At 35.5% G+C, this 27,805-nt stretch overlaps 1 protein-coding gene across 1 annotated transcript in view; it reads right to left on the bottom strand.

Moving 5' to 3' along the window:
• Window positions 1-24,386, bottom strand: part of LGR4 (leucine rich repeat containing G protein-coupled receptor 4) — a 222,783-nt gene extending 198,397 nt beyond the window's left edge. The window contains exon 1 of the mRNA XM_053720390.1: window positions 23,928-24,386. Within this exon, the coding sequence (XP_053576365.1) occupies window positions 23,928-24,088 (161 nt within the window). The 5' untranslated portion in view covers window positions 24,089-24,386. The remainder of the gene's footprint in view (window positions 1-23,927) is intronic.
• Between the last annotated feature and the right edge of the window lie 3,419 nt (window positions 24,387-27,805).

Below are 27,805 nucleotides of genomic sequence, written 5' to 3' on the forward strand. Positions count from 1 at the left end.
TAACTAAAACAGAGCATCCACGCTTACGCTGACAAGGGTTCATTTTGGCTAAAATGTTTTTGACAGAATTATCCATTACAGCCGTTAATTGTTGCATAGTAAGGAGTATTGGCGCGCTAGATGTACTAGGGGCCTCCTGAGTGGGCAAGACTCGTGTAGACGAAGGAGGGAATGATGCAGTACCATGCTTACTCCCCTCACTTGAGGAATCATCTTGGGCATCATTGTCATTATCACATAAATCACATTTATTTAAATGAATAGGAATTCTGGCTTCCCCACATTCAGAACACAGTCTATCTGGTAGTTCAGACATGTTAAACAGGCATAAACTTGATCAGAAAGTACAAAAAACGTTTTAAAATAAAACCGTTACTGTCACTTTAAATTTTAAACTGAACACACTTTATTACTGCAATTGCGAAAAAACATGAAGGAATTGTTCAAAATTCACCAAATTTTCACCACAGCGTCTTAAAGCCTTGAAAATATTGCACACCAATTTTGGAAGCTTTAACCCTTAAAATAACGGAACCGGAGCCGTTTTAAGCTTTAAACCCCTTTACAGTCCCTGGTATCTGCTTTGCTGAGACCCAACCAAACCCAAAGGGGAATACGATACCAAATGACGCCTTCAGAAGTCTTTTATGAGTATCAGAGCTCCTCTCACATGCGACTGCATGCCATGCCTCTCAAAAACAAGTGCGCAACACCGGCGCGAAAATGAGACTCTGCCTATGCTTTGGGAAAGCCCCTAAAGAATAAGGTGTCTAAAACAGTGCCTGCCGATATTATTAAATCAAAATACCCAGAATAAATGATTCCTCAAGGCTAAATAAGTGTTAATATCAAACGATTTAGCCCAAAAAAAAGTCTACAGTTTAAATAAGCCCTTGTGAAGCCCTTATTTACAATCGTAATAAACATGGCTTACCGGATCCCATAGGGAAAATGACAGCTTCCAGCATTACATCGTCTTGTTAGAATGTGTCATACCTCAAGCAGCAAGAGACTGCAAACTGTTCCCCCAACTGAAGTTAATTGCTCTCAACAGTCCTGTGTGGAACAGCCATGGATTTTAGTTACGGTTGCTAAAATCATTTTCCTCATACAAACAGAATTCTTCATCTCTTTTCTGTTTCTGAGTAAATAGTACGTACCAGCACTATTTGAAAATAACAAACTCTTGATTGAATAATGAAAAACTACAGTTAAACACTAAAAAACTCTAAGCCATCTCCGTGGAGATGTTGCCTGTACAACGGCAAAGAGAATGACTGGGGTAGGCGGAGCCTAGGAGGGATCATGTGACCAGCTTTGCTGGGCTCTTTGCCATTTCCTGTTGGGGAGGAGAATATCCCACAAGTAAGGATGACGCCGTGGACCGGACACACCTATGTTGGAGAAAGGTACTTTTTTTTTTTTTTTTTTTTAAGGAAAAGTATAATTAAGTTTAAAGTGGCCTTAAAATACTGCATGACAGTGCACAGTGAGTTATTAGGATGACATTCCTCAGTATTGTTCAGTGCAGAGAAAGCTAAACAAAAGGTATCTAGAAAACACATACCTAAGACAGCTGAGCCCTCTAGGCATTTAAATATCTTCAATCAAATGCTACTCTATGTTATCTTTGAGAGGAAGGTAACCCACGGCTTGAGGTCTCAGATTCCAATTTGATTGACAGGCCATATTCACTTGAGAAAGCAGAAAATGCAATGTGGTGACACTGAATGGGAGACAGAGTGGGGTCCCGTGAAACTTTATTCTCTTGCGGCCCATGTTCTCAAATGCTCATCATGCCTGATCTAACTTGCGGAATGTATGGTCTTTATACCTGGAGCTCTGAAGAGGTGAGCTGCTTTGCAAGGCTGAGAACCAGGAAATGCAATAAGGTTTTGTTGCTCACTATATTAAATGTAAAGACTCCTGATAAGCTATAAAAACTCACTCAGTACTTTAGTCTCTTTTCAGATGTTAATACAGCGACTTCAGTAGATTTTTTAAAAGGGACAAACTTTTTTTGTCTCTTTCAGGATTCATATAAAAAAAAACTTACAATTTTAAACAACTTTCAAAATGTATTTTCTTCGTATCCTTTGTGTAATGAGCAGCAATGCACTATTAGGAGCTAGCTGAACACATCAGATGAGCCAATGACAGGAGGCATTTATGTGCAGCTAGCTTCCAGTAATGCATTTCCGCTCCTCAGCTCACCTAGGTATTTACATAACATCAGAGTTCCTCTTGTCAGGCTTTAATCATATGGCAAAATAGAATGAAAGTCAACAGCACCAGTATTGTGAGTAAAACTGAATCATTTATTGATGCAGCTCACCTGACACATACAGGAGTGCAGCTGGGAAAAAAAAACAGTGATTATGTCAGTGACGTGTACCAAAAACTGCACTAATAAATGGATTAAAGGACCACTCAATGCAGTAGAATTACATAATTAACAAACATATTATAAAGACAATGCAATAGCATTTACTCTGTCAGAAAAAAAAAAATAATCTACTACTTATTTGAAATTCAAAAAAAAAAATTTCCCTTTTCCGGCCCCCTGTATCATGTGACAGACATCAGCCAATCACTGACTAGTATACGTATACCCTGTGAATTTGTGCACATGCTCAGTAGCATCTTGTTTCCCAGAAAGTGTGAATATAAAAAGACACTGCACAAGTTGATAATGGAAGTTAATTGGAAATCATCTTAAAACTGCATGCTCTTTCTGAATCATACAAGTTTATTTTGACTTGAGTGTCCCTTTAAGTTTTACTCAATGTTGTGCTGAAGCTGTGGACTTTTATTCTAATTTTGCCATATGATTCAAACCTGACAAGAGGAGTGAGTGAGTGTGTATATAGATATAGATTATATAGATATAGAGGATATAGATTATATATAGATATAGAGGATATAGAATATATATATATATATATATATATATATATATATATATATATATATATATATATATATATATATATATATATATATATACATACACACACACACACACACACACTTAACCGCTGTGATTCGTCAGCGGTACAGAATTTGTCTAGCGGAACACAGGCACTTTCCTTTAGCGCCTAGTCGCATGGTGTGGTTGTTTATATATTGGACAAACTAGGTATTTATGCTTTTTAAAAGGATACCAAGAAAAAGTAATTTAGGTAATGAAGTAAAGTAGAAAGTTGTTTAAAACTGCATGATCTGTCTGAATCAAAAGTTTCTTTTGACTTTACTGTCCATTTAAATTTAAAATGCACACTACATTTAAATTTTTATTTAAACAGTGTTGTTTTATACTTGCTTTTCCAAAAGAGTCATTGCTCCATTAAATGAATATATCACCAGCTACCAATACAACGCAAACTGCATTGCACATGCATTCTAGAAGTTCCAATGACACTGTTCATTATAGGCTTTGAGTGCCAGCAGTGATTGTCGAAGTGGTGTGAAAATTTCTATAAGCATTTTTGCAAAACTCATATTTAATGCTAAAATATTCTAAACTTCTTTGAAATGCAAAACGGAGCATTTTAAATTTCATGTATTTCCTGTAAAGTGGAGGGTCAAGAGAACGGGAGAAGACCCATAACCACTCATCTACCAAAGCACTGGTTGCAGTTAAAGCACATCCTGCTAATCACCAAATGTTCTAATAAGGCACAAATTACTTGATTGGCATAGCCCTGGTTACCGTAATTTAGACTTCAAGCAAGCTGAAACTTATATTTGCCAGAACATAGAAGATACATTTATCCAAACAATGTAGGCTGTATGACATATCTGCTCATACAAATGTGGTAGACTATAAATCTTCTCTTCTTTGAATTAAACAACCAAGTATTCACAGGTGCAGGTAAGCATAAATTGTAGCGGAATTGTAGACTTGAAAAATGTATTTCAAATTAGGGGCTAGTAATACTCATGAGTCAGCCAGAAACCATCTTAGTAGCAGGTGTGTGTGTGTGTGTGTGTGTGTGTGTGTGTGTGTGTGTGTGTGTGTGTGTGTATATATATATATGTATAGAGAGATTTGTGCACAGCAACCTAAAAAGTTACACTGCTTTGTCCCATGTACTATGTTATACGGGTGCAAAGTATAAAGGATTTTAAAATGCATCACACTAAGGGCTAGATTTATGAAGCCCCTACGGCAGCAAGTTCTCACTAGAACTTGCTCGCCGTGATTTATCAAGACACAAGACCGCTGCTTCCCTAAGCTGTTCGCCACCTCTAAACTGGCGAAATTCAATCTCCTCGGTCGAGTCCAACCGAGGAGATTGACAGCTCCTGCCCACGCGTGATTGGCTGTGCGCGGGCGGGATTGCACGCGAGCGCAAAATTGCGCTCGTGTGCAATGCCAAATACCTGCGGGTAATTTCGCCCCGCCACAGGCGAGCTGAGGCGTACAAGGGCGCGTATACGCACCCCTGTACACCTCAGCTATAATAAATCTAGCCCTAAGATTCACACAGAACCATCATGAAATTTCACAAAGCATACATTTCTTAGGTTTATCCAATCTACTAGAGCTCTAACATTTTACTAAAAAAATATATATAGAAGCTTTATTTTATCCAGCAAATTTCAATTCAGAGTGCAGTTTTCACCAGTTCATTTTTCAGATAATACAATGATGATTGATTATTAGTTTTGAAACACTTTGGCATAAAAAAAAAAGTAACTAAAATAAAGTATCCATGAAGAATCAGCCTGCAATGTAACAGTCTCTTCTGGCAGCCAGGGTAGGTATTACAGAGTCATAAAACCCAAAAGATGTCTCTTTCATGATTCAGATAGAGCATACAATTTTAAAGCAATTATACAATTTAGTTATATTATCAAATGTTCTTCATTGTCTTGCATCATTTGCTGAAAAGCAGAGAGGGTTCTCGTTTCTGAAGCATTACATGGCAGCAGTTTTGCATAGCACTATATAGCAGCACTATGTTCTGCCATGTAATGCTCCACACACCTACCTAGGTATCTTTTCAACAAAGACGACCATAGAAGTAAACCTTTTTTGTTATTATTCAAACTGTATTGCTCTGTCAATCACAAACATTTTTGCGTTTCATATCCCTTTAAGCAGCTGATTGCCAAGACACACAATGGAGTAATGAATGAATGGAAAAGAAAGAGTTAAAATGCTTTTTTGACTGTCTTCTCACAGCTCAAACTTTAGTAGCCAACCATAAATCAGGATGTGCAACTGTTCACTTATGACCCTCCCTAAGTAGCAATTGCAGCTTTTCATTTCACATGCCGGTGATGTGTATACGACAGGGAAGTAAAATAATTAACACCTCTTGCCAACTAATGTACTCTTTCTTTCTTTATTCAGCAAAACAAAATATATATATACATATATATATATATATATATATATATATACATATATACACATATATACATATATATATATATATATATATATATATATATACACACACACACACACACACATACACACTCTAAAAATTATTAGACCACTGAAAAATGATCAGTTTCTCTGGTTTTACTATTTATAGGTATGTTTGTAAAAATATTTTTTTTATTCTAGAAACTACTGACATTTCTCCCAAGTTCAAAATAAAAATATTGTCATTTATTTGCAGAAAATGACAACTGGTCAAAATTACAAAAGAGATGCAATGTTTTCAGACCTCTAGTCAAAGAAAACAAGTTCATACTCATTTTTAAACACAATACTAATGTTGTAACTTAGCAAGGAGTTCAGAAATCTATAATTTGGTGAAATAACCCTGATATTCAATCACAGCTTTCATGCGCCATCATTTTTTAACATTCTGTTGGGTGACTTTATGCCACTCCTGGAGTCAAAATTCAAGCAGCTTGGCTTTGTTTGATGGCTTGTGACCATCCATCTTCCTCTTTAAATACATTCCAGAGGTTTTCAATGGGGTTCAGGTCTGGAGATTAGGCTGGCCATGACAGGGTGTTAACCTGGTGGTTCCCCATCCACACCTTGATTGTCCTGGCTGTGTGGCATGGAGCATTGTCCTGCTGGAAAAAAAAATGCATGCGCATTACGGCCAAAATTTGTATAACAGCTGATGCCACGTCACAGGAAGTGACGTAGTTCGCCGTTTTCACAAGTTCGCCATTATACCAGAACACCTGCACACATTTGTCTCTTGTGTTCATCTAGCTGCCAGTAGTGCAATGCTGTTTCTTCAGCAAAGGATAAAAAGAGAATGAAGCAAATTTGATCATATAAGTAAATAGGAAAGTGGTTTAAAAACTATGTTCTATCCAAATCATGAAAGAAAATGTTGGTGTTTCCTGTCCCTTAAATAATAAAAAAAAAAAAAAAAAAAAAAAAAATTAAAAATAAATAAATGTGCATCACCAAAAATATGACTCATTGACTACATACGTATTATATTAATTTAAATTGCATCATGCGTGAAAAAAATAAATAAATTGTTTTTAAGTAATTGTACAGGTTATTCAAAGTTTGTTCCTGGTAGATATTCTACTAACATTGATTTGCCTGTGTTTGCTTAACAAGCAAGTTTAGATATCTGTAGCAGAGGCCCAGCAAAGATGTTGAGAACATAAATCACAGCTGAGGACAGCTTCAGGCACTGCTTGTTTGGAAAGAGGCACTGAGCAGCAATGTTACTCCAAACAAACTGAATGTTACAGAGGCCGAGGAGGTCACTGAAGGTAATTATTGCAAGGAAATCTCTTGCTAAGCCCTATAGCCCAGATGAAATTTGGTTGTGGTGCAGGAAGGTGAAAGGGCCAATGAAGTGAAAGGATAACAAAATTAACTGTTTGCAGCCAGTGGGGAAAAAAAAAAGCTAAATTCTGTAACCTAGGTTTTCAAAATTCTGCAAATTAAAAAAAGGACCACTAAATACAAAGTAGAAATGCAAAATTAACAAATGCGTAACAAAGACAATGCAATAACACTTACTGTGAATTTCAAATAAGCAGTATATTTTTTCTCAGGAAAACTTTTTTTTTTTCTACCATTTTTCGGCCCCCTGTATCATGTGATAGACATCAGCCAATCAAAGACTAGTATACGTATACCCTGTGCCTCAAAGTGTGAGAAAAAAAAAAAAAGTGCAAAATTTGATAATGGAAGTAAATTGGAAAGTTTCTTAAAACTGTATTTGCTATCTGAATTATGAAAATTTATTTTGACTTTAGCTTCCCTTTATATAGCTGGTTTACGCAAGAAACAGAATTTGCTTTTTGGCCTCTTTAGGGAGTGTGGCACAACCTCAAATTTTATACAAAACGCATTGTGTTTTAATATTTTTAAAACATAGGGCAAGATTAGAAATGGAACACTAACAGTTGCACCTGAACGATAAGGGGTTTATCGCAGGCGTTTACGCGCAACGGAAGTAGCGCACATATATTACAAGTTAAAAGTAAACGTGTTCGCTCAAGCAAATTTAATGCGTTTCACGTTAGAGCTGTGGTTAATTGTTAAACTTGTATTTTTGGTGTGAACATATCTATTTATAAGTGTATAGACATTGATACACATACAAATATAGATAGATATACACACACATACATACACTATAATATATATATATATATATATATATATATATATATATATATATATATATATATATATATATATATATATATATATATATATATATATATATATATATATATATATATATATATATATATATTTGCCATACAGAAATGACAGTGTACTATGGGAGAAGAATAAGGGAGAGGAATAGCTGTCAATTTGTCAAAGATGACTTTTTCCTATCAAATTATATAAGAAAATATTACTATTATTCCTCATTATTTATAAAGCGGCAACAAATTCCGCAGCTTGTCCCTGGATACAGAAAAGATAAAAGTACAAGGTTGATACACAGGACATTACAGGAGGAATTGAGGGCCCTATTCCCGTAGGAACTTAAAATCTAGGAGGGTGAGAAACAGGAAGTGGAGACTGCAAGGGTGAGTATGTTAGTACAGGGTTAGATGAGGACAATTAGGTAAATGAAATTAATTTATTACTGAGTTGGTTGGTAGGCATCATTTAACAAAACTGTCTTTAGGGAGCATTTAAAGGACCAATAAATAAAGGAGATTTGCATAATCAACAAATGCATGATGACAAGACAATCCAATAGCACCTAGTCTGAACTTCAAATCAGTAGTAGATGTTTTTCTGACACACTTCAGTTATGTCTATTTCCACTCTTTTTGTATCATGTGACAGCCATCAGCCAATCACAAATGCATATATATTCTGTGCATTTTTGCACATGCTCAGTAGGAGCTGGTGACTAAAAAAGTATAAATATAAAAAAAGACTGCACAATTTTTTTTAATGGAAGCAAATTGGAAAGTTGTTTAAAATTGCTGCTCTAGCTAAATCATGAAAGTTTAATTTTGACTAGACTTTCCCTTTAAAAAAGGACAGAATAGTGGAAAGTCGAACAGCGAGAGGAAGTGTGTTCCAATGGGTTGGTGCCACACGAGAAAAAACAAACAAACATTTTCTAGGTGTCATGGCACCCTGGCAGCCGTTAACTTCTGGTACAAGTAATTTATTTCAATACTCTAAAACCATCACACCCACAATTGTGTGAGCTGGGGCTGAATTTGTTTGTAAAACAATCAGTAAGGCCAGCGTATGTGTGTTCATTCATAATGTTATGATATCTTACTGGGCACAAGTCATACAAAACTGTTTTTATTTGAAGTCTTAAGTGTGTGCATAAAATGCTGTGGATTTACACAGATATGTTTTAACTTGAAAAAAGTATAGACCATGAGCTACCAGATATGTGGATTTTTTTTAAATAAACCAAGCAGCAAAAACACAAATAAAATAAGTCTGTAATATGTTGCAGTCAGCAATAAAACACTGGTGCAGAATGTCTCACAAACCTGCCACTTCTTAGATAATTTGTCATTTACTAAAGCAATGCCCTCTGGGAAGAGAAGCTAACTTTCTAGCATACCTGACACACTCAGTGAAATATTAACAGCTTGTTGAATTTAAAAACCATCAATCTGAAAGGACCTTGTAAAAAATCAACAAGGCAGAGGGCAAGCTGCCTCCTACACCTGCAGCATTTCTCAGAGAGAAAAAAAAAAAAAAGCGCATATGCAGTTGTAAATAGTATCCAACCTTAGCTAAACCTTTTTTATTAACTTAAAAAGGTAACTAAACTAAAGTTTGCATATACAAAAATAAAAACAAACTGGTAATGTATATTAATATCAAAAGCACAAAGAATGAATAAAAAGTAAACAAACAAAACACACAGAAAAGCATACTAAATGGTTTCCCAAATTGCATGAAAATTATTTTGTTTGTTTGTTGCGTGTTACATAAAAAAAAACACACAATAATAAAAAGATTTTCATTCTTAAAGGGACACTTAACCCAAAAATGTTCTTTTGTGATTCAGATAGAGCATGACATTTTAAGCAACTTTCTAATTTACTCCTATTATCAAATGTTCTTCATTCTTCTGGTATCTTTATTTGAAAAGCAAGAAAGTTTAGATGCCAGCCCATTTTTGGTGAACAACCTGGGTTGTTCTTGCTGATTGGTGGATAAATTCACCCACCAATAAACAAGTGCTGCCCAGGATCTCAACCAAAAATTGTCTGGCTTCTTAGCTTAGATGCCTTCTTTTTAAAATAAAGATAGCAAGAGAACGAAGAAAAATTGATAATAGGAGTAAATTAGAAAGTTGCTTAAAATGGTATGCTTTATCTGAATCATGAAAGACAAAATTTGGGTTCAGTGTCCCTTTAAACAGCGCCAACAACCTTCCTGTAAAAAATATTTTAAAATCCGTAATCGGTGTTCTTCACATAAATGTGTTGCCAGCCGAGTGGTATTATGAAGTAGCCGGGTGGGGGGAGTGTAATATTTTATAATTTCTGCTATTCAAAGCACAAATTAATTGCAAAATTTATCAGATGTATTTAATAATAATAATAATAATATGTGCAATAAAAATTGAACATTAAAAATTAGCTAATTTTAGCTTAATATTGGCTAAAAGTTTAGCCGGGGCGGTGCACCCACTAAAAAGGTCTGGGAAAGCACACTGCTTATAGTAATAAAACTAGAAGCTCTAATTTGTTAGTTCATGTCATTTTATTACTAGTGATGTGGCAAAGCTATGTGTCTAATCCCTGCAAAAGGGGTTAAATACACAGTTAAAGTAGCACTAGTGACCTGCAGAGCACGGCAGCAGTGCTCTGCTGCTCCATAGCGCTACTCTAACTGTGTGTTTAACCCCTTTGTTCACTAGCGATAAAATGACATGCTTTAACAAATTAGAGCATTTGCATGACACAAGGTATGATTTTATCATTCATGTATAGTACAGTTACAATAACATCAGCGAATAAGGCGCAATGTAGCCAACTTCCAGTCTCACACTCTGCTAGTGAAGACAGCAATGAAATATCCCATATGTTTTCTCTGTCAACAACATGACTATTGAATGCAAAGCCACATGAGCCCCTGCTGTGGGACAGGGTCAAACCATTCATGTGTAGCTAAAATGCTATGGGGGGGGGGGGGAGGATCCAACAAATAGTAGAATGGAAGTGTAACAGTGAACAAAAGTAATGTAACAGGGCCACAGAGAGGAAAATAAAATTACAATGTCCCTTTAAAATTATTTTAAAAGCTTGCTGTAATCTGATAAAATGAACTTTTTATTTATTTTGCATATTTTATACAAACAGTAAAGTGTTGCATAAAAAAAAAAAATGAAATTAAAAAATACTTTGAATCTGTAATTATGAGGGTTGGTCACAATTCTCTAGAAAACATTACCCAATGATTTTTCTACAAAATTCACTAATAAAGTCTAAAGGATTGTGGATCAATTCCTTTTTTGGAAACATGTACATTGTTTTGCAGTTCAAGGACATGCCCCTTGGAAATAAGAATTAGGTTTACTTTATCTAAAAAGGCGACGACCAGGGGCTTACTAAATATAATATATATTTTCATAGGTGATGGAACTAGTGATATAATCAACAATGTTATGAACTGCTTGGTGTGGGACAAAATGCCTGTTTGGCTATGCAATGTTTTCGTCATAAACAAGACATAAGAGCATTTAATTCCCAGACATTTTGACTCACGCCACTTTTAGATCCACTTGCAAGAAAAGTTCAAACCTTTCTTAATCATTTTGTGATCTCCACCTGCATTTTGGGTATTTGAGAAGATGAAAGCAGTCCTATAATTGGAGATCCCTTTGAAAATCAAGGAGCAGCAGTATAAAAGCAAAGTTTAAAGGGACAGTCTACACCAGAATTGTTATTGTTTTAAAAAGAGATAATCCCTTGTTTACCCATTCCCTAGTTTTGCATAGCCAACACAGTTATATTTATATATTTTTTACCTCTGTGATTATCTTGTATCTAAGCCTCTGCAGACTGCCCCTTTATTTGTTCTTTTGACAGACTTGCAGTTTAGCCAATCAGTGATGGCTCCCAGGTAACTTCACGTGCACGAGCACAGTGTTATCTATATGAATAACATGAACTAACACCCTCTAGTGGTGAAAAACCTGTTAAAATGCATTCTTAAGAGGCGGCCTTCAAGGTCTAAGAAATTAGCATATGAACCTCCTAAGTTAAGCTTTCAACTAAGAATACCAAGAGAACAAAGAAAAATTGGTGATAAAAGTAAATTGGAAAATTGTTTAAAATTACATGCCCTGTAATCTGAATCATGAACGTTTTTTTTTTTTGGACTAGACTGTCCCTTTAAAACAAATATATAGAATAATTTAATAATAAATGATCACAACATCAATCTCGATTATAAAAATAGACCCAGGAATTCACATTTTTTATTTCTTTAATTTTACAAAAAAAAAATTAACTGATGCTAAAGTATCTTCATCATGTCTCAAAATATAAATCTTAACATTTTAGGGGCTCCTAAAATAAATAAAAGTTCTAACGAACAAACTTTAATGTACCTATAGCAAGGACCCTTTTATTTTTCTTCTTTGAGCCAGACATAACGGTTTGTTGGGACCCTGTAACTGGGCCTTGTAAACAAATGCACAGTAATTTATTTACCAATTTTCAAAATGTGCATATTGCTTACTGGGAAGCCATTTGTAACAGTCTGTAAATCCCAACTGATAGTTTTATAAAAGAAAAGATAATTAAAACCAAAACTTGTTTTATGAATTACAATGATTCAGCTTAATAAATTCATTTGCAGAGAATTTGAGTTTTATGCCCCAACAAGCTAGCTATATTCTTAAGTTTCAATTAAAAGGGACAGTAAACACCTTGTAATTAACAAGGCATTTCTGTTGTCTTGCTATAGAACTTATCAGCCAAGTCTATACCTTTTTTAACCTTTTTGTGCAATATGGTGTCCTGCAGCCTTCGGTCCCAGCCTTGAAAAACATAATGATCCCATTGACTGTTGTGCGGTTTAAATTTTCAAGCAAGTGTTTACATCAGAACTTTGTTCTGATCTAAGCACTTGCTCCTAGCATGAAGGGGTTAAACACTTTGCTACATTTGTTTTTCAATATACTTATTTGGTGGTGGAGTCAATTATTGAGTCTGCAGGCATCAATGCTAACCACAGCCATTGTGTTAGTATAAAATGCATTGTTTTGCAGCTTATATCTGTTAAAGCCAGCGAGAATGCATGTAGCAGGGTTAGCCTTGAAGAAGCCAGCAGTGTGCTTTTCCACATCTGAGAATAGAGTCACAATTTTCATAACTAAACTACATGAAATGGTGTAAAATGAATAAAAATGTATTGCAAAATGGTTTACTATGCATAACTAAAGAATTTATTTTAAAATCTCATGCTGTTTATAGCCCCTTTAATTGTAAATAATGACAAAGCAATCTGAATAGACATGGGTTTTTTTTCCAATTATAAACAGAAAAAAAGTATTTTTACTAATAAAGTTACCAAGTATTGTTTTTATGGTGAGGGGCAGAACTTACAAAACAATTTTCTATAAATATAATTTCTTCCTTTATAGAGTTTAAAAAAAAAAAAAAAAAAAAAACACATCTGTACTGGGTCAATCTTCTGAACACACAGCAGACCAGACAGGGAGGGAGGGAGTTAAACATAAAAAATTTGAGTTATATAAAAATGACAGTAAAAATAACAGACTCTGTTTCACATGCCTGAATGATTTCATTTAATGGCAAATCCAAAATGTGACAGGGGATTTAATGTGCTTCTGGAGAATGCTTTCCTGAATGGGTTTTCCAGTTGTATATATTATTATTATTATTTTTTTACAAGTGACCTCTAAGAATTTTTTTTTACCCCATTTAAAAAGAAACTGGAAGTAATGCCAAATGGTCAGCTATAAAAATGGGAACAGGGCTTTTGACTGGTGGGAAAGTTGAAGTCAATTCATGGGGTGATGTGATAGAAAGGGGAGTGCTGTCTGGGTTTTTGCACAGATTGTATTTCATTGCGTCTGAGCAAATATTCACTGTATTATAGTAAGAATTAATCCATACCAGAGAAAACTACAACGCTCCGCTTCCTAATATGCCCCAGGATCTCTGGCACCAGAGAAGTAAGCCAGACTACAGCAGTTTGTGCCACATTATTAAATGAAAACTGGCAAGCAATTATATTCGCAGATACTCGCGACCTTGCACTTCTGTGTTAAAGTGGAAACTTCCTTTAGCAAAGTCTCAGCTCTGTATCAAATGTAAGAAACTCGTAAAACAACTCTCTCCCATTGTAATAGCCCTGTTGTCAACCCTAAGGCTCTGGGGGCCTATTTTTTTTTATAAATCTAGCCCAATATTTCCACAAAAACATTTATGTTTCAAACATAGAAAACACATTGTAGAACTTTTACAATCCACCTTTATCTCGTCTCATTTACAATACACAGAGCCCTGATACTTGTATAGATTTTCAGTCATTAGCTATGAGGAAGAGCTACATTTTTTCCCCTTCTCTGCCACTAGCAGAGTATTTCCAGGCAAATGGCAATATTTTTATTTTGGGGGAAGAGGACGACCAATGTGCTAACAAAATAGAGTAGTTTTTGTATCTTTGCAAAAATGTATTTATTTTAGGATATCCTAGAACCCATGACCAGTCAAGCTTTTAGCAACCTGGAAGTATTTGTCATTTTCCCTGAGTGCCTTAAAATGTGTTGCAAGCATTTATGGTTCTGTTTGACAAACAACATCATTAAATGTAGTACCTAGATTTGTATACAACAGTTTCCTGGCAGATTTATCGATAGCACCCTACAGATGTTGCCTGTAAATTCCTAAAAGGGCTTCCTGTAACCCTGCCCTTCTTAATACTTCTCATCAGATACCCGTCAAATATTTTGGTATGTTTGAGGGGGTAGAATTAAATTTTGGATCAGAGCTCTTCGCACCCTGTGCACATTTATACATTGCAGTTGACACAGACAGTTGGACTGCAACACTTGAAAGAGTTCAAAAGGGTTTTCAAAAAATCTAGCCTTTCCCTGTAGGGCCAAAACATTTCCATTTATAGGGACACTCAAATCAAAATTAAAAAGTTAATGATACAGATAGAGCATTAAATTTTAAACAACTTTCCAATTTACTTCTTCTAAATGTTGAGACCATTTATAATTACACTACCAGCCCCTACTGAGTATGTGCAAGAATTTACAGAATATACATATATTATTGGCTGTCACATGATACAGGAGTGGAAATAGACAAAACTTTGAAATTTGTCAGAAAAAAAAAAAAAAAATCTACTACTTATTTAAAGTTCAGATCAAGTGCTATTGCATTGTCTTTTTATCATGCACTTGTTGATTATGCTAATCTATAGTTTTTACTGGTCCTTTAAAGACTTTAAGCAGGGCTCGACAAAATTAGGAGCCCTGTAGCCACTGGCTCCTAGAATTCTACCCATGCTCTTTGGGTTGTTCTCCATAGCGCTGCGTAATCTGTTGGCTCTCTACAAATAACTAATAATAATCAAACACCACTGTTTGGTTCCTAAAAGTTTGTCTGGCTCCTACTTTTTAAACTGGGATTTATCAAACACTAAATAAAGTGGACACAAAGCATATACCACAAAAAAAAGGAATACCAAAAACAAAGGGTCGCAATCATAAGTTAGAGGGCTACAAGTTCAGCAGAAATGTGACGTGATGAAGCAGTTTTTTTTTTTATAGAAAGGGTGGTGAATTTGTGGAATAAACTTCCAATAGGAGGTGGTAAAAACAAGAACTGTAAAAGAATAAAAAAATAAAAAAAATGCCTGGGACATGCAAAAGTCTATACTTAATAATAATAATAATAGTTGTCAGAGGCATAAATACAAAAATGCTACGCATTTAGTTTAGGATATATAGAGAATATATATATTTTGTTGAGCGATGGTTTATGGTAAAATCCATAACAAACATAAAAAGCTTGCTTCACAGCACAAAGACAAGGTGCCCTCCCTACCTGCTTTGTGAATACATCAAATGCAATACACTGCGTAGTACATGTAAGAAAGCAAATATCCTTACTTGTCACTGCTTGTTTGTTTACTTTCAAATTCCTCAACCACAATGCTTTATCAACCGTGTTTGCGTGTGTGCCAAAAAAATACATTTATTAGCATACATTTATCATTTCATGAAATCTCATGCCATTGTTTCATTGAATTGATATCTATAAAGACCACAAAAAAAAGTGACCGCGAGCATGTATTGTATTATAAAAATTAGAAGGTATGCGCATGTATTGTATTATAAAATTAGAAGGTATACGCATGATATATTAAGACTGAAGAACAATACATGCGGGGGACTTTTTAAAAGGAACAGTGTACATAAACAATTTCTTTTAACGGGTTCCCAATAATCCATTTTGTGTGCATAGAGTATTAAATTATTTACAAATAGCTCTTATTTTTATTTAGTCATTTGAAATAGCTGCTCTTCCCGTTTAAACCTCTACCATTACTAAAAATACCAATTCTCTGTAATAGCTACAGAAAAACAAAATGCATCAAAATAAATCAACTTCCCAGTGGGGATGTGAGAGCCCAGCCATTAAAGAATGCTGCTGCACCAGCTTTAAACACAATGGACTTGAATCTGTCCCTTTAAGTAGGCAAACACAAGACAGACCACACATAGTCACAATGTGGACAGTGGTGAATTTAAATTGCAAGCTAGGATTAAATACAATCTTTTATAACTAAACTCAACAAACACAAGTTTTAATCTAGGGCAGGGCTCAAAGTTTCCACAGCCATTGGCGAGTGGAAATTTAACGGTGGCGAGTAAAAGTTAGTGAATATAGTAAATGTGAAGTCTAAAAGGTGTGTTGGCACATGTACATTCCTATTGCAGCACTGACAAACATACATTTTGGGCTATGTGCCAACACTAAAAAGATATTATATAACCACGAAAGTACAATGATATATGTTAGTCCTCTAGGGCAGTGATTTTTAACTTTTTTTTGCCGTGGCACACTTTTTTTAGATTAAAAAAATCCTGTGGCACACCACCATCCCCCCCCCCCCCAAAAAATAAAAAAAAAAATCATCACACATTGTAATATGTAATAATATATATATATATACACACACACACACATATATATATATATACACACATACACAAACACACTGTATGCATTGTGCTGTTATGCCATGCCTCCTACAAACTATACGTGACATATTGACATTCATTCACAATCAATCATAATGATTGTCTGTGAATGAATGTCAATATATCATGGTTGTAAATGATGTCTGTCTGATGAGCCTGTCACATACCTCCCAATATTTAAAAATTTGAAAGAGGGACACCCCTGCACTGGGATTAAAAAACAAGCAAAGTTTAAAAAATGTCACACTGTTGTCAGTCTGCCGCGGCACACCTGAGGATCTCTCACGGCACACCTGAGTGCCACGGCACATTGCTTGAAAAACACTGCTCTAGGGCCCCCATTAGTGCTTAGAGACCATTACATCTGAGGGTAAACAGGGGCAGAAAAAGACATTGCAGAGGAGAAGAAGAAGAAGAGTGAAGAGATATGAGAAGATATGGCATGAGAGAGAAGGGAGAGGGTAAAGAGAGATTGACGAGAGAAGGGAATGGAGAAAGATTGTTAAGAGCTAGAAGGGAGAGATAATTATGAGAGAGAGAAAAAAAAAAAAAAGTCTCCACTCTGCTATGACCTTCCATGACTATAAGCACTCTCTATGTTCAACAACTTACTTCTTCCCCAAAACCTCTAGTTGATTTTTAACTGCTATGAACTTATTTTTTGTTATATATTGTAGCTGCATGTAGCATTATTTAAATGTGTTATGGTATAAAATAAAAACAAAATGTTTCACAATGGCTTAATATATGCAAAGAGGGGGTGTGGTGTGGCGAGTAACATTTTGTCCTGGCTAGTAGCTTAGGACTTGAAATTTTGAGCCCTGAATGTAAAAAAAAAAAATAAAAACAACATTTTAGGCCACAGATCATTCATATACATTGGTGTTCTCTAGAAAAACATCTTGACAGTCAGATGGCATTGTTAAGAAGCCAAGTCGGGGCAGTATACTACTTTGCAATATTATTACTTTTTATGTTATTTAATACATAAAGGGACAGTCAACACCAGAATTTTTGTCGTTTTAAAAGATAAATAATCCCTTACCCATTTCACAGTTTTGCATAACCAACACAGTTATAATAATATTATACGTTTTACCTCTAATTACCTTGTATCTAAGCCTCTGCAGACTGCCCCTTATTTCAGTTATTTTGACAGACTTGCATTTTAGCCAATCAGTGCTCACTCCTCGGTAAATTTAACGTACATGAGCTCAATGTTACCTATATGAAACATCTAGTGGTGAAAAACTGTCAAAATGCATTTAGAAAAAAGACGGCCTTCAAGGTCTAAGAAATGTATATTCCCATTCTCCTTAAAGGGACAGTGAACACCAGATTTTTTTGTTGTTTAAAAAGAAAAACCCTTTATTACCCATTTCCCAGTTTTGCATAGCCAACACAGTTATAATAATACACGTTTAACCTGTGTGATTACCTTGCATCCAAGCCTCTGCGAACTGCCACCTTATATCAGTGCTGACTCCTAGGTAACTCCATGTGCATGAGCACAGGGTTATCTATATGACACACATGAACTAACGTGCTCTAGTGGTGAAAAACTGTCAAAATACATTTAGATTAGAGGCGGCCTTCAAGGACTAAGAAATTAGCATATGATCCTACCTAGGTTTAGCTTTCAACTAAGAATATCAAGAGAATAAAGCAAAATTGGTGATAAACATACATTGGAAAGTTGTTTAAAATTACATGCCCTATCTGAATCATGAAAGTTTATTTTCGACTTGACTGTCCCTTTAAAAAAAAAAAAAAGTAAAGCCACATGTATACCTTTAAAAAACAAGTGTCCTACCCAGAGTTTGTGGATTGCATATATCCATTCTCACGCATCCTGAGGGTCACAGCAATAAAAATATTACACCCCAGCCCAGTGAGGGACTCAAGTGAAGTGCGTTATAACCAAGACAAAAAACGCTTTTAATATGCAGCAGCAGTTTAAGAGGATATCTAAAAACAATGTAAAAATAAAAAATGTAAAGAAATGTAAATTCTGGAAACAAACTTCCAATAAAGTTGAAAAACATGTTCTGTTATCTGTTGTACATAAATTATCCAGAATAAGAAACAAAACAGCTCAGAGCAAGCTGACTACATAAGCAAACATACACTGCAATTCCTTTTATTCTGTGGTTAGTTGGCTCCAAAACAAATACACAATACAACTTCTGTACAGTTTATATTTAAAAAAAAATAATATATCTGACCCTTTGCTTTCACAACATATTTATAAATTAGACACAGAGAAAATACATGTTCAAAACGTATACCCCTGTATTATAAATCAGAGAAAACAATGTTCATTAGAAAAACTTTTTCTAAACATTTATGATGTATAAATTCTTGTAAGTCGGTCATTAGTTCTAAAAATGAACAGTTTTACTTGTGATAAAGCTATAATCACTGTCCCACGGATATTAAAATACCTAACTGGCAAATATTATGCAACAATTAGATCTGTCCTAACATTTTTGGATAATTCTACAAACATCTATATACAAGCACCCTTAGCTGTCAACTAAAAAAAAAAGGCTTCTCAATATTATTGCTGGCTACAAGGAAGCATGGATAGACCTTCAGTATTTAGAGTAGCTTCTAAAATTTTAAAGGAACATAAAACCCCAAATGATACAGATAGCACCCAATTTAAACAAAAAAGTTTTCCAATGTACTTCTATTATCAAACTTTGTTTTCTTGTTATTCTTTGTTGAAATCCAGGAAGTTCAGGAGGGTACTTGTGTCTACAGCACTATATGGCAACAGTGTTTTACATTAGCAAGAGCACTAGATGGCAGCACTATTCCCTGCCATGTAGTGCTCCAAACTTACTTATCTAGATATCTCTTCAAAGAATAACATGAGAAATAAGCAAAATTAGATTTTTTTTTTAAAATTGTATTCTCTGATTAATGAAAGATACATTTGGGGTTTTATGTCCCTTTAAATAAAAGTAGAATTGCATAACCAGCAAGTGCATAATAAAACACAAAGTCCTTAAAAGGGACAGTCAACACAAAAATTGTTCTTGTTTAAAAAGATAGATAACGCCTTTACCACCCATTCCCAAGCTTTGCACAAACAACAAGGTTATATTAATATACTTTATAACCTTTAAACCTCTAAATTTACGTCTGTTTCTAAGTCTCTAAAGACAGCCCCATGATCACATGCTTTTGATTTTGCTTTTCACATTAGGGGGAAGTTAGTTCATGTGAGCCATATAGATAACATTGTGCTGACGCCCGTGGATTCTAACAACACAGCAATAATTGGCTTAAATGCAAGTCAATAGATGAAGTCGTGATCAGGGGGCCGTCAGAAGAAGCTTAGAAACAAGGTAATCACAGAAGTAAAAAGTATTACTATAACCATATTTTCAGTGCAAAACTGGGGATTATCTATCTTTTAAAATAAAAAAGGTTGACTGTCCCTTTAACTCTGAATTTTAAAAGAGCAGTAAATGTTTTCTGAATAATTTAAAAATCTACATAAATTTGCCGGCCCCTTGTAGCATGTGATAGGTATCAGCCAATCACAGACTCATATGTATAGAATGAACTCTTGCACATGCTCAGTAATAGCTGGTGTCTCAGAAAGCGCACATAAAAATTAATTGAAAAGCCTCTAAACATATACGCAATCTGAATCATGAAAGATTAATTTTGACTTTAGTGACCCTTTAAATAAATTTGTCAAATGTTGTTCTAATGGTATTTTAAAGGGACATTGAAAGGTAAAAATTACACTTTTTCATGTGGCCCTAACTCACTATGTGCTAAAGGATGTTAAACACATTAGTAAAACAGACTCTGGAGCAATCCAGCTCCTGAGTAACACACAGCTAGTCAGTCAACTGGGACTGCTGGCTGCTTATAGCAGCCAATCAAGTGGGACTCGGAATCCTTTGGAAGGGTTAAAAACTCATAGTACATTAGAACAGGTCATTTTTGCAATTCAGACAATTAGTGTACTTTAATTACAAACCTGCCCCATAAGTTCATGTGTCATTTTCACCAGGCTTTTTTTTTTTTTTTTAAAGTCTTTAAACAATGTAAAAAGGGATAAGAAAATAAAACTTGTATTTCAGACAGAGCACACAATACAAATTTTTAAATTTGTTTTCTAATGTACTTAAATGATCAAATTTTCTGCATTCTCTTGATAGCTTTTGTTAAAAAGTAGGGACGTAAACTGAGGAACATGCATGTGCCTGAAATACTATAAAGCAGCAGTTTTACAAGAATTGTATCCATATGCAAGAACACCTACCTACATATCTCTTCAACAAAGAATAACATAGGAACGAAGCAAGTTTGAACTGAAAACTTGTTTCAAAAATTCTATGCTCTGTCTGAATCACAAATTCAATTTTTTGGGGTTTCATATCCCTTTAAATATTCTATATGACTGACTTCATGGCAGCATCATAATGATTAAAAAACAAACTCAGAATCTATGCATTATTACCCACGCTGCAAGCAAGTCTAAAACCATTTAGTTTTGTTACATGCCCTATAAACAAAACAAGAAATGTATATGTATTGCCAAACTGCTGACCTCTACAGCATGTGGAACAGTTCAGTAGAATTCATATTGAATTCATTTATAACTATCATTTCTCTCAAATGAAAAATAATTCAGTCAGTTATGACTTCAAGATAAAAAACGATGCATATTGAGTTTTAAATGAAGAAAACACATAATTTATCATATATTAGTAATAGATGTTGAAATGTATTTTATTTCATTTTCTTTACTCAAGGTCACTACACTACTTTTGACATATAGTAGTTTGGCAGACCATAAACTAGAACTGTATTTTCTTCACCATCCTTGCTGTAATTTAACCACTCCTGATCTTTGTAATCATGGTTAGTCATAAAAAATAGGGGTGTGTAAGTAAATATCCATATTGTGTTATACTATTTATTTTATCATAAATTATTAGTCTTGTCTGGCAATTCAAAATAAGTAATATTTCTTATTTATACTCAGCCCACAATGTTTTCTCTTTTAAGTTAATTACACAGACAGAATCATTTGGCTGTCTCACACACACACAATACACTATCCAATTTGTTTAAATAAATAACTAAAAAAAGATTGATTATAAATATGGATATATTATTTAATTAAGCTTCAAGATTGCAAACTATGTACATAGATTATTCAAGTTCCTTTTTCTAAGATTTGTCAGTACTTCAAAATCTGGAGCAACTGTGTATACTGCATTTTAGCTATTGCACCTTGGCACATACTGGGTGGGAAGCAGTAGGTCAAATAGGTAATTGCTCAAGGACTCCATTATAATTTTCAGGCATAGATAGGGTTCTTAAAAGACATGTATGTATGTATGTATGTTGGTGAGTAGATAGATTAGAGCATTCCTGTAGACTTAACAGAAGCAAAACAAGGTTTCATTTGTTTCAGAGCTATAAATGCATTACAACCTAAAATAGGAGTTATATAGTTAGCACAAAAAGTGCCCATATGGAGTGGCATAACTAGACAGAAAACCCAAACTGCCTAGCACTACAACAGACACCATAAAAACAATATAAATTGAAGCATTCTTATGTATTGTATCAAAACACAGTGAACTCACTTCAAGCCAAATTACTATGTTCGAAGATTGGAATCCAGCATGAAATACATTTGCAAGCAAGACATAAACCAACAATGAAATTTGTCACACAGATCTCTGCACACTTTAGCTTCCTCACTGTTTGCTTACAGTTTCTTGGGTAAATATATCTACATGCCAAAGGCCTTAATATTTTTATGCACAGCAATACATTAAATGCTGGAGACAACCACATACAGTAAACATGAATACTGATTTATCTAGTACAATACAGCAATATTCTGAAACAAATCAATGGATGATCTTATTGATTAAGAATGCTGGAGTAATTAACTATTTGGTTAACAATGAAGGCTAAAAACATATCTATGGCAACAAATGATTATAATACAACCACAAAGAATAAATTGCAGTTATAATACAAGAGATGTTCTAGATCCAAGCTGCCCTGTATGGAATGTGAATCTAGAAAATAGAATACAGGGCACTTGGTTCTAGCTTCCATCATAACACCAAAAAGTGCAACAGACTATTACATGGTCAGCGTAATGCATCACCCACAAATCTCTAGTAGAACAATCTGATTATAATGTTACAGTTGTGTACAAGTTCAAAGTACAGGGAAAGACATGCATGGTAGGCAGACAGGCAAGTTAAGAGTTGGCAACAAGCATAATCATGTTATATATGCCCTGCATATATTTACAATGAACAGGCCGAGGCAACATAAGGAAGCTTCATTCAGAATGCTTTTTCCCCTTTGGACAGCTACTACAAACTAATGAATCAGAGACACTGTCAATATTACTATACAATTCCAACCCTAGATTTTATGTAGTATGCATATATTGTTTTGTAACAGAAAAGCAACATATTAAGTAACTATTAATAAAACTGTCATGAGTTCTTGGAATCAGAAGGGGTGAGGAGTTCTTTGGAGTTTAACAAAGACCAAGTGGAATGTAATGTTAAACCTTTTCAGTGCTGGAAAGTAAACAGATCCAGATAATAAGGGATGCCACATATGGTCACACTGTGGCACAAAGGGGTTAAATTGACACCTGACTTTATCTGGGATTATTTATATTTTAGGGGGAAAAAAGCACCAACAGAGTTCAAAATGAGTGAATACAGTCTACATAACCCTGCCATATGATTATATTCAGCACAGGGTAATAATACATATTAATTTGTGAATGTTTAACCAACTCAGTACTGGATAAATAACAACAACCCACAATATGGGAATTATATTATTTATTTTATAAATAAATAGAACCGCACATCAATTACATTATTTATGGTGATAATATATATATATAAATATACATTATGCCTATAATATATTCCATAAACTATTAAAAAAATGATACAAAGATCAAGTTCAGAAATAATTTTCCAGCCTTGAAGAAAAAAGGTACAAATAAATAAAGAGCCACTGGGCACCACAGTATATGGTGCTCAAACTGAATGTTTAACCCTTTCAGTGTTACACCCCAAATCTAGCACAAAGGGGGATTTAATAAGCACCTGATCAGGAATTCTTATCACCAGGGGGTTGTCTATAAAGAAAGGAGCTTTAATTCCTAATAAAGTGATCACATGCAGAGCAGCCATTGCACAGGTCACACACAGTTAACCCCTGCATCCCCACCTCCCACGCAGGCATACTTACAACGAGTGGGTGAAGGTGCTGACCCCCTCGGGCACCGTGACCAGCCCTCTCCCGGAGCAGTCCACAGCTCCATCCCCGTCACAGTGGCAAGGAGCAGGGCAAAGAGAGGCTAAACAGGGGGCAATAAGCAAGGCTGCTAGTCCCACTAGCGGTAAAGCCATGATCCCAGGAGTTGTAATGTGGGGCCCTCCTCTCTGCAGGGCTGGCAGAGCACCTAATGCAGACGGAGCACTCACTAGTCCTGCGTGTAAGTGGCTGATCTCGCCATGCAATGCTTCCCCAGTTCCGGCTTCTCTAATCCTTGTTAAACGCTGTGATCCTTCCCTCCTCTCCCTGGTTTCCCTCTCCTTTTTCTCCCCAGCGATGGCTAAAACAAACAAGGGGACGGCTCCTGCCCCCTCCTCCCTGCGCTCCTGGGTCGCACTACGGATACAATGTAACTGCAGCCATTCTGCACGCATCCAAGGTGCATGTTAATGAGGGCGCCCTCTGATTGGTTGAGACTAGCCCCCTAGGCTTCAACATGCGGCTTCCAACACATGTACTCTGATTGGTTAGGCTGGAAATGGGCGTGGACACAAAATAAATTGTAAGCTGTTGCTGTAAAGGTGCATGGAAATAAATATTTGGGAATTAAAAAAAATAACCAACCAATCACCGTGTACCTAGTGACTATAATACCCATATGTAAAGAATGACGCTTATTAATATTGTGTAAAAATCTCTCATAAATATATATTGATTTTTTTTATTTATTTTTATTTTTTTGACTAATGAAATTTTTGTTTATTGCATAATATAAATAAACTGAGTTACAGGGTTAGCTAGTCTAATAAAAAGAATAAATACTTATTGTGAACAAAGACTGATTATATAATTGAATTATGGTTTATATTTATATTATTATTTTTATAAATATATATAACTATGAACATATATTTCATAAAAAAATAAGATACACAACATATCACATAAATTATTTCATAATAGTAATAAAAAGGCATATGAAACCCCAAAACAGAACATAGAAATGTAAAATTCTTTCCACTTCTATCATCAAATTTGCTTAAAGGGACGCTAAACCCAAAATGTTTCTTTCATGATTAAGGTAGAGAATACAATTTTAAACAACATTCCAGTTTACTTTTTTTTTGAAAATAATTTTTTTATTGAAGTTAAAGCATATATCATTGCAACAAGGACTCGCCCTAAGGCCAAAGTTACAACAGAGAAAGTAATACATTGTCTATAGGAAAGCATTATTGAGAAAGCAATATGTGCATAAAGCAATAGTAAATACATTTCAAATCTGATTATGAAGATAGACAGTATCTTAGGCGAGATGGCACATAACTTCATTTTATATTATAATGTCAGCGTATGAACTCCACATTCTAAAAGTATTTAATCTAAGACCAAAATAGCAGCCTGTGGAGGGTTTGCATAGAAATCAGCCACTCTTGGGCCGAGATATATAGGGGGGAGGGGGATATTCAGCGGGTAAGCACCGCTATACGCATAGGGAGAGGAGGTGGGGGGGACGGAGCCATATATAAATGTAAATAGTATATGGTACTTGGTGTGGACTCATAAGTGTCCATTAATCAACTTAGGAGTATATAGTGGAGTAAAGTAACATTCCAACACAAAATTGAGTAACTAGGTAGGGGCTATAGGCCACTCTGTTGATTCATTCAGGGAGACCCAAACATCACAAATATAAACTGCAAGGGAATGTATACTTGTCACGATATTAGTAATTTACTTAGGTGCTCAGGCCTTGTCTAGAGAGTGATGAAACAGACAAAATGGGAGCTTATCTAAACATTGCGTAGCAAACTTGCCTGCTAATTAAAGTGGAGCGTGATAGAAAATATACATTTCCATATAACATTTGAGAAGATAGTAAACTGTTTAGGAACGCTGAGATACATTTGATCGTATAATAAACACATTACATTAATAGTACACATCATAACCTGCAAGGAGGTAAGGAACTTTATAGAATCCCTTTAGTATCAATATATAATAGAACTACATAGGTTATCTTCTGGGTCTATGTTATAAGAGTGTGACACAGAGGTATCTGAGCATTTATAAGCACTAGCGAGTGTGTGAAAGACATATTAACAAACACTGCAATAAACATGTTGTAGTTTCAGAAAAAACCTGGGGAGAAATATATTATTTCTGCTGTAGGAGTGTATAGTAAACAAAATGTACTATTGGAGTGAAGAAACCAAGCTTAATTCTATACCCGTTTAAACACAGGAACATGGAGCAGCCATGGAGTAACATATCATGTGCCATACGGATCTTAGCCTCGTGTGGTACTAAGATTAAGAAACAATTGTTCCCCACCCTTATATTGAAGCCAAGAGAGTTTTAGGTCAGACTAGGTAAATTATAGGGAGACTTGGGTTATATATACTCTGACAGTGTAAGTATTAGGCCTAACTGCACTATAGCTATACACTTTAGTAACATGTGCCTTGTACACTGAAGTTGTCTGTAAGTAACAAAATAAATGAGCTACTGAGACCCGCTTAGCAGGCTGAATAAGTAACGGTTGCTCTTTTGTGTAGGTTTAAATTATGAAGATTTGGTGTGAAGAAAGCTGTATATATCATCTCAGGCATAGTTTATGTACTGTCTCAATGCTAACTCAGGTGCATGGTATGTCTAAAAATATTAGTGAACACTCTGCTTGTCCTTAACTGGTAGACAGGCTGTATAATTAACAGTGCAAGTATAATGGCAATATCAGTTGAATGGCCCTAATCTTAGACCATGTCCATAGGTCATAAAAATTTATACAAGAAAAGTTTGGTTCAGGATATCTCTATTTAAACTATGTTCTAAATGTGAGGCTAGGCAGAGAGAGATGCACAATATAAGCACGGGGGGTAGCAGTTGCTGCAGCTTACGCTGTAGGTGGAGTATAAGCACAGATAGAGGCTGAAAATACAGTCCGGTAGCGTCAATTGAGATACTTTCTATTTGTGCACTAACTATGTTAAATAAAAAACATTACAGGTAATAGGGCTCCTGATTACTAGCCACATGTTAAAACTTCTATATAGTAAACACACATATTGGTATGCAAATGACCCAACTAAACCAGCAACAAAAGGGTGCAACTATACTAATAAAAACTATGGAGGAAAAAAAATTAGTCTTTACAAGCTGTGTAGTCAAATTACCGGGGGCTTGCTGACACTTTTGTTAAGTCCCACTGTAGCTTCAGCCCACTCCAACTGGGTTCCTAAGTATCCAGCAATAAAATTCCCAACTGGCCTGGTGATTTAAGAGCCGGAGTTGCTTCTCTAAGATGTGGAGGGACATCACAAGGATTCTTAGTTGTTGTCCGCTATGTAGCCGTGATGTACAAGTAAGGCTCAGAGATTGTGAATCCCCGTAGCGAGCAGACAAAGTGTTTATAGCGTTGTTTAGATGGGATTTCTTATCCACCGGCTGTGTCAGCCCGACTCTGCCGGGTAGGATGTCAGCAGCTGGAGGAGCGCAGAGTAAAGCATCAGGGCATACAGGCCTCGAGAATGATTCTGCGGCGTCCCAAGAAGGCCCCTGTGGGTGAGTAATCTGGTGCTGCAGGTAAGTGGTGAGAAAGGGCTGAGTGTGATTCCCGGCGATGGTCGGAGCTGTTCCTGTTACCTCCATCAAGACCTCAGGAAAGGGCATCGCAGCAGCTGTATACGGGTAGTCCGGGTCGGAGCTCACCGCCCCAAGTATGGTGTTTGCGGGGACCTGTCCGGACTCTTGCCCCTGCGGTCGTTTGTGTGAGAGTAGAATTGGTGATGATAGATTTTCTGTCAGGTCTGCCACATCTGCATCTCTGTCAGCTAGGTGAACAGCGCCAT

This window comes from Bombina bombina, chromosome 7 (genome assembly GCF_027579735.1).
Source record: "Bombina bombina isolate aBomBom1 chromosome 7, aBomBom1.pri, whole genome shotgun sequence".
In the NCBI taxonomy this organism is placed as follows: Eukaryota; Metazoa; Chordata; class Amphibia; order Anura; family Bombinatoridae; genus Bombina; species Bombina bombina.